This window comes from Manis javanica, chromosome 17, assembly GCF_040802235.1.
Source record: "Manis javanica isolate MJ-LG chromosome 17, MJ_LKY, whole genome shotgun sequence".
NCBI lineage: Eukaryota > Metazoa > Chordata > Mammalia > Pholidota > Manidae > Manis > Manis javanica.
Genome location: NC_133172.1, coordinates 17,903,584 through 17,914,680, shown reverse-complemented (window position 1 = coordinate 17,914,680; position 11,097 = coordinate 17,903,584). Strand labels below are relative to the sequence as shown.

The following is an 11,097-nucleotide window of genomic DNA, read 5'->3' as shown; positions in this document are numbered from 1 at the left end:
ATGTTTTAGAATCACTACTTGTCTTCTCTGTGTTATACTGCCTTCCCCTATCCCACCCCCTGCTACATTACGTATGCTAATTGTAATACCCCTTTTTCCCTCTTATCCATCCCTTGCCACCCAACTTCCCCAGTTCCTTTCCCTTTGGTAACTGTTAGTCCATTCTTGGGTTCTGTGAGTCAGTTGCTGTTTTGTTCCTTCAGTTTTTTCTTTGTTCATATACTCCACAGATGAGTGAAATCATTTGACACTTGTCTTTCTCCGCCTGGCTTATTTCACTGAGCATAATACCCTCTAGCTCCATCCATGTTGTTGCAAATGGTAGGATTTGTTTTCTTCTAATGGCTGAATAATTATGAGGCTGATTTTTAAATATTCTTTACTAAGATGCAAACGCAGTTGCCCGGAACTTTGAGGACTTGGAAATATGTGCTGAGTGCTGAAGGATTCAGGATCAGATTCAAATCCAAAATAAAAAACCCTCATTTATAGATGAGGTAAACCAGGGTCAATGTGACCATCCCACATCTACAAGATAAACCCTACTTAATTGTAGTGTAGCTCGAATGCTGCTCTCTCACAAGAACAAGGTTGGGGTCCTAGCAATGCCCCTACTCACTGTGGGACCTGAGACAAGTGACTTCACCTCTGACCCTCAGAGGTTAACCCTGCATAGTAGTCGGCTCCCTCATACGGTTACTTAGAAGAAATCAGTGAGCTGACGCACAAAGGCTTTCTAGGGTTTTACTCCCACTGGCCGGCACTCGCCTTAGGCGAACTCCGTCCTGACTTTCGGCTCCCAGGCTCCTCCACATCACGTATTTCTCGGGAGGGACCTCTTGCCCCCACCCGACTCCAGGTCTCAGCCAGCCGCAGGGAAGGAGGCGTCAGACCACCCTCCGTCGACCCAGGGAGTTGAGCCAAAGTACGGGGACTGAGCCCTAACCTCCCCTTGAAACGGGGGTACTGAGTTCCCCGGCCCCTCTGGTCAATCAAAAGCGAAGAAGTAAGCCTTAGGACCAATCACAAGTGGAAGCGGTGAAGCAATGCCCGCCTTCCTTAAAGCGCCTTCACACCTCATTGGGTGTGTCTGAGCGTGGGTCTAAGGCTAAGCCATTTAGAAGGGAGTGGGGACAGCCAATCAGCGGTGCAACCACCCGGGCCGTGGGAAGGGAGGCAGGGCTTGTTTTCAGACGCGAGCAGTGCTAGCTCCCAGCCTGTCAGCACCAAAGCCCTGCCTAGGCAAAAAACCCGCTGGCTGGACTCTAAACCTGGGCCAATTAATGGCGGGGTAGGGCTATAGGCCGTTCTCTCTACGGTGTGGTGGGAGGCTGGTACTTGAAATACGCAGTTAATCCTGCTTCAGCTGACAGTCGAGGTGTCAATAAGCATTTGAAGGGCGAATATCTAAGCCAATCACAGGTCAAGACACTGCCGCCTTTTGTGTCTTCTCTGTCCTCCTATACTTCCGGGTGAGTCAGGGGTCGTTCTGCAGCCAAACAGTGGAGGGGCAGGGCAAGAGGCGGGACGGGAGCTGTTCACAGGCACCTGAAACCTGGCTGGCTCTTGAGGGCCTCCTAGGCAATCACACTCAATTCTCCCATGATTATAAGGGGTTGAGAGAAACATGAAAAGATTTGCAACGTGAGCTACGCAGGGTGGCAAGATAGAAGCAAGAAAATGATGGTATCCCTGAGCACTTGACAGGGGTGCCTCCAAGGCTATTTAGGCCAAAGGGGTGCAGGGACCAGGCTGTTGGGGAGGGTGGGAAAGGGCAAACTCACCAGCCAATCCTTGGCGGCGGACTGGAGGATGAGATCTCAGCCCTAAAGGCCTAAGTCCGCGGACCAATCTGACTCAAGGCCTGGCTCCTTCACAGCAGGAGTGTTAGGGAGAAGTGGAGCTGTCCCAGGTGCCACCCAGGTGGTTGAGCGTGGTCAGCCGGAGGGAACCAAAGGGGGTGCGGCCAGCGCTGCTGCCAATCAGCGTCCACTTCAGGTTTGGGGCGCCAAAAGCGAGCTGAGCATGTGGCCTACGGCTACTCCCCTCTCAGTCTTGTGCTGCCTTGAGTGTATGTGAGGCTGAGTGGGGAGAGTAAGGAACAGGGGCTGAATCGGTGAGTGCCAAGGTTTTTCTTAGTCTTCTGGCTTGAGCCTGACCCTGGCCAAGTTGGGGTATGGAGTGGTCACCATGAGGGTCAGGAAATGAAGGCTGAGGGCTTTCTGCCCTGGGGCCTCTCCTTGAACAGGAGAAGCTGAAAATGAGGCCTCCTGGGCACCTTTGGGCCCAGGCTGGGCAAAGGCCAGGCCAGCATATCATAAGGGTTGGTCCATGGTCCCTGAGGCCAGCCTGAATTGGAAATGTGTGGAGTGGCGATTAGATATCCTTGGAGCTCTGGGGGCAGGTCATTGGCCATGAGATATGGCCTCTGAACTTTGAGTGGTTGCCTGGGGTCTCTGGATTGAGTCTGGATCTGGTGACTGGAAAAAAAGGCCTGTGACTTCTCCAGAGGTTATTGGGAGTCAACAACCAAGAGATGGAACTAGTATGCTAGTGAAACTAGATGAAAGTTTCCTGGAGTCTTTGGATCCAGTCTGGACTGAGAGTGAGTGGTGATGAGGTTGAAAGCCCAATGGGAAGTTGTCAAGCGTCTTTGCGTCTAGGTGCTGGGAACATGTGGCTACAAGGCTTTTGGGGGTCTCTGGACTCCAGGTTGAAGTGCTTTTGGTAGATTTGCCATTTTGGGGTCCAGGTTGGATAACATGGCCAGGAGGTTAGGCCTGTGGGCTTCTGGAGGTTCTGGGGAGGGAGTCTCCAAATCCCAGCCAGGTTGTTTGCCCTCTATGAAGTATTATAGACTTGTGGTGATTTTAGACAGAACCAGAATTGGATTGTGTCTAGGGCTTTTCAGTCCCTGTCCTCATCTTCTCCCCAAACCCTTTCTAGTCATTCCCAGATGTCAGGCTGTAAGCATGGAGCAGGTGCCTGGGGAAGATGGATGTTGCTCTGGAGCACAGGAAGAGGTGTCTGCGTTGTTTGGAAAATCACCCAGGTTGTCTTTACCAAAGATATTCTTATATTTTATGGGGCAGGATGTTGATATCTAATTTCATTCAGCAATTCAAGCTCTACATGGTATGAAAGCTTTCAGTACTTTCATGTATACCCAGAGTTCTTAAACCAGGAGTGGGGGACACAGGGGGTGGTCTATGAGTGGATTTCAAGGGTCTGTGAGCATCTGGAAATCATAAGAAAAATTGTGTGCATGTTGTATATTTTGGAGGGGGAAAGCAACCACAAGGATAAGCAAGGAGTATTTAACCTGCTCAAGGATGGGCTTCTGAGCAGTCTGTGAATCCCTTGTCACTCATGTGCAAAATGGTATGCACATTTACAATTTCCTGATGTAAAGATCTCATTCCACACCTTATAATTTTAAAAGGGATGGTGTCCCCCTGAGAAGTTAAGAAGCACTGAAGTAAAGCAGGCACCCATATTATTTATGGGGCCTAGGCAAGACTAGAAATGGAATTCCCCCTTTTCTTCCTATACCTGGTGTCGGCACACACGTCAAGGTGTCTTGCGTACTAGCCTCCATGTCCAAGCTCAGTCAATATGCCCTCACACACAATCAGGGCCTAGGATGTGCACATCCGTCATACAGTCCTTTCTCATGGATTGAGGCCCATGTAGACCCTAGAGGTAGACCATTTGGGCCAGAAGATCCAGGGTTCCAAGTTCCCAGAGCACGGTCTAGAATTGGGGGCCCAGGTTCCAGGTGGGCACTTCTTAGATGCCCCTGGAGGGCATCCAAGTGCTCATCCCACAGGGAGGGATACAAACAGAGGGGGTCAGAGTGGGACCCTCTGACTGGGTTCAAGGCAATATCGGTATTCAGTACTGGCCTTGAAAACAGCCTCTGTTAGGAAGTTGAAGGCCTCAGAAGAGTTAGGGCTGAAGAAAGAGGCCATCTACTGTGAAGATGCAGTGTAACCTACATTTTTTCACTTCTAATCTAGTTCTTTTTCCACTCAATCCACAAAACATATACTGTGGTAGGGTCTCTATGACCTCTCTTCAGTTCATCTGACTATGACTATATCTGGTTCTTGGGTAAAGTAGAACATAGATTTAAGGAAAGAAAGAAACTAATTCACTGTTGTGTCTCTACTATGTGTTGATGTGCTTAACTAGAAGAGTGAACATTTGAAAGTTTATGTAAGATTTGGATAATGGGTCTTAATCTATGTAAAATGCTGTGGGAAGTTTAAACACATTAATTTACAGAAAGAGATGTGCTCCTGGGAAGAGTGGAAAGTTCATAGAATTTTTCTAAATATAATCTTGTTTAACTGGACTTTGGGGGTGCTCAATATTGAAAATAAGTGAGATAAAGGGAGAACATTCTTCATAAACAAATCATCCTTCTAATTAGCCTATTCTGATGATTTGATTTTAATTGTAATATTTAAAGAGAATCTATGCTTGTATTGCTGTGTTAACATTTGTACATCAAGCTGGGTTGTGTCTGAAGGGGCTATGAAGGGCTTATGGTCCAGCATATTAGTAAGAATAAAAAACATCAGACTTCAAACTTACTTAGTAATATGAGTGTTAGAAAAGACAGAGAGGCCAAAATCATATCTCCTTTTCCTGCATACTTCTCTTCCAGTTACGCCCTACCCAATCTGTCCTACCCATTCCACCCTCTCCCAGGACGCAGGCTTGTGTCCGCAGAACCGGTGGTTTCCTGGCTCCACTACAGGGAGATAGCTGCAGGTGGTTCCTACCAAGTCAGCCTGGGAGGTGCAAGGTGGACAAGGTTTCTGAGACTGGGGAGGAGAGAAAAGAGCAGTGTCTCCAGCCCTCCAAATCAGAGGGCTATTTGCTTCTGCTTCTGCTGTCACTGCTCAGTGCCCAATGGCCTGGGCTGTGCAGTCAAGGATGTAGGGAGAGAGGACCTAGAGTGTCACCAGCCCAAGGGCTGAGGTGTAGAGGACCCTAGAGATACCTCTAAGGAGGCAGTCTTGAAAGGGATATCCTTAGGTGGGTAGACACCAAGTGGGAGGCAAGATGGGGTTCCCCATTCTTGGGGGCTTTTGTTCACTGAATGGGGAGTCCCCTTGCCCTTCCTCCTCCCTTTTAGGTTTCCTGAAAGCCCATTGACACTCTCCGACAACTACATTTAGCTTCCAGAGAATACTGCCCTTTGAGTACAATCTCCAACTCTGTCAGTGGGCAAATGCCAGTGGGGGAGCTGAGTCACAGGCACATGATACAGGGTTAGGAGGTGATGGGGACCAAGCTCCACTGGAGGATGATATATTCTTCCAGACCCCCTGTATCTTTCCTTCTACACTTGCGGTTTTACCCTCATTGCTTTCCCCCACTTACTGCATATCTTCAGGGATTGTGTATTTCTGTGTCAGAAGAAGGATGTTTGTAAACCTACCTATCAGGGATTGGTGATTTTGTGTGTCCAAGCCAAGTATCTTTTATATGGGTATCTAATGAGTCCCTGGGTGTGGTGGTATGAAGAGTTAGAAAGCTCAGAAATGGAAAATAAATTTAACGGTTCAGAGTAGCAAATGAATACAGCTTGCCCATTTGCATTTTCCCTTTCATTCTGACTCATCTTCCCCTCTCCCCACCCTATTATTGCCCCTCGACCAGCCCCACCCACTGACACACCCTGTCTAACCTAGGAAGGGTTAACATCTGCCTGTACCCAAGTTAGGAAAATCATGTTGGGTCTGGAGGCAGACAGTAGAAGGCTGGTCTGAACCAAATTTTGGGGTCCTGGAACCAAATAAAGAAACAAGAATTTTGAGACATATTTGAGGGGACCAGATCTACAGGAGATCTACAGGAGAAACCGAGGGGGAACTAGACTGTGTCCTGTCACCAGAGCAGTGACCAGGACTTGACTTGTTTATCTTCCAGTGATTTATTTGGACAGATATGTTCTGCCAGGCACATATCGTAAGTATGCCGGTTGAATGAACAATTTGCACAGGATTGAGAGATTTGGAATAATAAGAAACAGAAGAAGAAATTTGAGCCTCTCAGACCTCATCCTTTCCTCAGGTTAAAGAGTGCTACAGTGTGAAAAGAGGGGAAATCTCTTGAGGACCTTGACCCCTTGGGCAGGAAGTGAAAGAAACCCCAGAGTCCTGATTTCAGAGAAATGTCATTTGTCATCAACCCAAGAAAAGGAGTTTTTCTCTTCGAAGACCACCACAGGCCCTTCCTGGGGTGGCCCCCTTCAGAGCTTGAGGGGAGGATCTGAGTCACCCACACACCCAGTCCCCAGTGGTGGCCCAGATGACAGGGGTCATTCCTACACAGCAATTAAGACTTCCTCATACCAAGTCCGGAAAAGGGAGGAGGCGGTGGCATGCTTTTAGTCCTCCCCCACTCTCCTTGGAATCCAGATGTTTCAGTCCGTTTTGCTTCTGAGGTAGTAGAAATGGCTTCCAGATGCTGGAGCTCTACTGACACCGCTCAGAAACATAATTAATCCTATCTGAATGATGCTCTGTCCTGCCAGACCATTTTTCCATTCATCATGTCCTCTTATCTACACCTTCGCTTCCAAATGAAGTAAGCGAAGGTTAGCCCTATTTCATAGATGAGGTAACTGAGGCTCAGAGAGGCAACTTGCCCAGGGGTGACTCAACTAGTAAATGGCAGAGATATGACTCAAATGCAGGTCTGATTATTCCAAAGTTCTTGTCGCCTCAGACACACTCTTTGACTCTAGAAATTCGCAAATTTAATAAGGAGACAGGTTGGGAGGCAGAATGTCTTAGTTCTGGAAGTAGAAGGGGTGATCTCTCCTGTGAAGCACAGCCAGGGGTATAAAACCACACCCCCTTGGGGAACTCTGGCAGACTGGGACACCCAGTGGAAGACTGTGAGGTCAGGGGCGGGGCTAGCTCCAGGGGGGGCCCAGGAGCCCCAACAGCAGTTCAGAGCATGTGGTGTCCAGGAGGAAGCTACAACTGGTGAGTGGTTGCTTCTCCCCAATAGAGACTTTCCTCCCCTTTCTGTCCACTTCCTGCCAACCTGTGGCCCTCTCCCTGAGATGGCCAGGCAGCACCCTCCCTCCCACAGGGCTCCTTACACCAAGGAATATATGCCTGCTGGGAGCTGAGACATTTAGGTCTGCCTCTTAGTTTCTAGGTTCCCAGTTCTCTTCCTAAAAGCCCATGTGGTGGTTTGGATGGGCGATAAAATTCTGCCTTGTTGGGCTCTATCTTTCTGTTCTTTGCTTTTGGCCTACGAAAAACAAAATTAAACCACCTCTTTATTCTAATATTGAGAGGAAATAGCTTCCCCCTCTACAGTTCCCGTTTTCTCCTGCCTCCTCAGGGGTCAAAGTCTTCTCCAAAAGCCCTCTCTATCCGTGGGTTGGGAACCTTCTCTCCTGTGGCTTCTCACTTGCTCTCTTAAATCACTGAATGGGAGTCTCTGGTCTCTTCCAGTTCCTTCTCAAAGGATGCGTTCTAGAAATTTCAGCCCCAGGGAAAGAATCGATTGCTGCTTTAGAGGCTGCCCTCCTGCAGCTAGGACCCATCTTGCTGCCCTTTCTGCATCCCAGGACCCTCAGCTCAATGTGAGGGGCTTGTGGGCAGAGGATACTAGCTTTCTAAACTCTCCCACAAAGCCGTATCTTGCTCTATTGAGGAAAGCCTGGCCTGTCCAGAGGTCTTTCCCTGCAGAGAGGCTTGGAAAAGCAGAAATATCAATGTTTGCTATCTTTTAAGTCAGACTGCCAACTGGCAGGACCCATCTATACTAGTCTTAAGTCCACTACTTGATATAGTTGTTACCTGCCTGGTCCTTGTTCTGAATTTGCTCTAATTTCCATTCTCCTGCCACCCCACCCCCAGCCCCATTATGATTCTGGTTAAGTTCAGGTCCTCTCTTGGGTTAGTTTATTTGTTCCATTCAGGACAAAGAGCTATGACCCAAACCCAGCAACTCACTCTTTCTTCCCTCACCTCCACAGGCTTGAGAATATGCTGTTCCTCCCTCCCCTTTCTACCATGGACCCCACACTGTGGCCCCTTTCTCAGAACCTCTGAGACTGGTACCAGGCAAGGCACAATGCCACTGTCCCCGACAAGACTGCCTAGCCCCTACGGCTCTGACCGGCTGGTACGGCTAGCAGCCAGGCTCCGGCCAGCACTCTGTGATACCCTGATCACTGTGGGGAGTCAGGAGTTCCCTGCCCACAGCCTGGTGCTGGCAGGTGTGAGCCAGCAGATGGGCCGCAGAGGCCGCTGGACTCTGGGGAAAGGCATCAGCCCTTCCACCTTTGCCCAGCTTCTGTACTTTGTTTATGGGGAAAGCATAGAGCTGCAGCCTGGGGAGCTGGGGCCCCTTGAGGAGGCAGCCAGGGCCCTGGGGGTGCAGTCCCTGGAAGAGGCATGCAGGAGGGCTCGAAGGCACAGGGCTAGAGAAGAACTGGGTCCAGGACTGAAAGAACATCAGGAGGAGCCAGGGAAACCCATAAGGGATTCTGAGAGAGGCCTCGGGGACCTTGGAGAGAACCAGAGGCCAGAGAAGTCTGTTAGAGCTGGTAGGAGAGAACGGGAGGCAGTGCATGGGCACAAGCCACCACGAGAGAACCCTGAGATGGCAGAGGCAATGCGGGAGGATCAGGGGGAGCAGACGAGATCAAGGGAGAAACTCAACCAATTTGCCGTTGGCCATGGAGGAACAGATGGGAAGCAAGAAGCAATTATGTGGTTGAGGGGGAGTTCAGGGGGATCTGAAGAAAGTCTGCGGGAGTTCCCTGGTCCCCTGCCCCCACCAGGTTCCCTCCAAACCAGCATCATCCCCAGGCCCTGGTGGGCTGAGGCCCCTTGGCTGGGGGAGGACCAGCCTGCTCTGTGGAGCATCCTGCTGTTGCCGCCCAGATACGGCACTCCCTTCTCCCATAGCACTCCCACCCCGGGAGCCTGGCAGGAGGTCTGGCCTCAGGACCAGAGGTGAGTGAAGAGCCCATTGGAAAACCTCCCTGGCTGGGAGGGAGTGGGCAAGAGAGGCAACAGCGCCGGTGATGGGGGAGGTGCACCACATCTCGTATCTCTACATTTCCTGAGCATGGGATAGAACAAGAAGCTTCCACCACAGGGGAAGCCGAAGCCCAGCCCCTGAGGAAGACTCATGACACCTCTCCTCCCCAGGAAGGGGAAGGCCAGGATCCTAGGTTTTGTCAAGGCTAACTCTTTCCCACCCCACCTTCAGGATCCCACTGTCCCTGAACCCCCATGAAGGTCTCTGGAGCCAAAACCAGTTAGCCTCCCCCAGCCCCACCCCAGGTAAGCCCCTCACTGCGCTGCACAGCATGGTCTCTCTGCTGGGGCTGGGGCTCCAGGAGTTCCCCCCGCCAAGCAAGGCAACCTACTTCACTCTGCTCCCTCCAGGTTCTCTCCCCCAGGGCCCTTCTCAGCTCAGCCCTGGGGAGATGGAAGAGTCTTGTCAGAGGCACACAGGTGAGTGAGGTGAGGGTGTTTTTGCCTCAGCCCCACTGCAGTCCCTGATGTTCTGCTTGGGTGTTCCAGTGATCCAGCTCTGGGATTCCCAGCCCTGCCCTCCTTTGCCTTCTGTCCCCACAGGTGCACTTGCAACCTGTGTGGGTTATGTGGGCACAGCAGACCGCTCAACCTGCCAACATCCTCCCCCACCCGCTCCTGCTCGGTCTCGGCCTTACTCTTGCTCTGTCTGTGGAAAGAGGTTTTCACTCAAGCATCAGATGGAGACGCACTACCGAGTCCACACAGGTATGGGCACACTGAACAAAGTGAATCGTCCTGCTTCCTTCCAAACTCTAGTCGGCCTGCTCCTGAGTGCATACCTGGCTCTTTGTGTGCCTTGCTCCCACCACAATTCCATTGCCCAGTCATCCCGATCTACCCCTGGGCCAGCCCTTGCACCTTCCTTACTTCACTGGCCTCCCCCTCCACCCGCCCTAGGAGAGAAGCCCTTCTCCTGTAGCCTCTGTCCCCAGCGCTCCCGGGACTTCTCTGCCATGGCCAAGCATCTGCGGACGCACGGGGCCGCACCCTACCGCTGCTCTCTGTGCCAGGCCGGCTGCCCCAGCCTGGCCTCCATGCAGGCACACATGCGAGGCCACTCGCCCAGCCAGCTCCCGCCAGGATGGACCATTCGTTCCACCTTCCTCTACTCCTCCTCCCCTGAGCCTTCTCGGGCCTCGACCTCTCCCTGTAGGCCCCCTTCCTCCACCACCTGATGGGGTGTCGGTAGCTTCTTTGGCTTCAGCCAGGAGTAAAATTAAAGAATGAAAGAAGACGGGCCGACGAGTTGGCTAGGCTTCTGATCCCGCAGCACGGCTACAGCAGCCTAGCAAATTCAAGCTCCAAGAAGCGCCGCAGGTAGGGTGCCGAGAACGCTCTCCCAGATGACCACGGTCAGCAGAAGCCTGGGCCAGTTCCCGTGTGGGGAGGGCAGTGACTTTTCCACGACAGAAAGTTAACTACGCGGGGACTGGCGATTTCATCACCAAAATAAAGTTTCCTGTGCCCTCCTCTAAGGAAAGAAAGCCTAGTCCAGATTTCAGTCTGCGCGGGCTGGGGGTAGCAGGGGTGCGGACAGCCTTGCCCCTTGTCCTGTAGCGGCCCCTAGTGGCCATTCTTCTGCTGTTCAGCGCGGCAGCCACATGCGTCTCCCGTGGCTCTCCGGCCTCCCCCGGAGGGTGTGAGGGCTCGGTATCCACGCTGACTTAGTGGTGTCCAGCCTTGGTTGTGGTGGGAGGCTGTGAGAACCCAAGCCACTCGCCCCTCATCACAGCAAGTAAAGGGGCACGGGGTCTGAGTCCCGGCCCCGTGGCCCAGGGCTCAAGAGGAACGCGAGCCCTGCCCCTCTTTCGGCCACCCGTCTCTTCTCCTTGAGCACAAGAGCCGAAAGGCTGCAGCCTCCTGGGCACCTTCCCTCCACGCTGTGCGGAAGAGCTGCCAGGTCGTGCCTCGAACTAAGTCTAACCCTCTGCCGCTGCCCCTTCCCCAGCCCACGCCTCCTGAAGTGGCCAACTTCATTTCCCAGGATCTCAGGGGGTTCCCAGGGTCC

The 11,097-nt window shown here is 51.9% G+C and overlaps 1 protein-coding gene across 6 annotated transcripts; it reads left to right on the top strand.

The window, feature by feature from the left end:
* Positions 1 to 1,202: 1,202 nt before the first annotated feature.
* ZBTB32 (zinc finger and BTB domain containing 32) lies at positions 1,203 to 11,062 on the top strand. Of its 6 annotated transcripts, XM_037021720.2 has the most exons (7): positions 1,203 to 1,472; positions 2,947 to 3,052; positions 8,015 to 8,999; positions 9,259 to 9,332; positions 9,438 to 9,506; positions 9,630 to 9,794; positions 9,987 to 11,058. In XM_037021720.2, exons 2-7 carry the CDS (start codon positions 2,995 to 2,997, stop codon positions 10,262 to 10,264), a joined length of 1,629 nt encoding a protein of 542 aa, XP_036877615.2. In that variant the 5' UTR covers positions 1,203 to 1,472; positions 2,947 to 2,994; the 3' UTR covers positions 10,265 to 11,058. The 6 variants fall into 6 exon arrangements, with proteins under 6 accessions (XP_036877615.2, XP_036877618.2, XP_036877617.2 ...); XM_037021721.2 differs by lacking the exons at positions 1,203 to 1,472; positions 2,947 to 3,052 and adding an exon at positions 3,068 to 7,007; XM_017667518.3 differs by lacking the exons at positions 1,203 to 1,472; positions 2,947 to 3,052 and having other exon boundaries at positions 3,068 to 8,999.
* The last annotated feature ends 35 nt before the right edge of the window (positions 11,063 to 11,097 follow it).

Bases quoted from the DNA above. Each gene is read 5' to 3' on its own strand.
- ZBTB32 (XM_017667518.3), top strand. From the start codon at position 7,903: ATGATTCTGGTTAAGTTCAGGTCCTCTCTTGGGTTAGTTTATTTGTTC. The intron at 9,000-9,258 runs GTGAGTGAAGAG...CCCCACCTTCAG, and splicing joins GTCTGGCCTCAGGACCAGAG to GATCCCACTGTCCCTGAACC. The intron at 9,795-9,986 runs GTATGGGCACAC...CACCCGCCCTAG, and splicing joins GCACTACCGAGTCCACACAG to GAGAGAAGCCCTTCTCCTGT.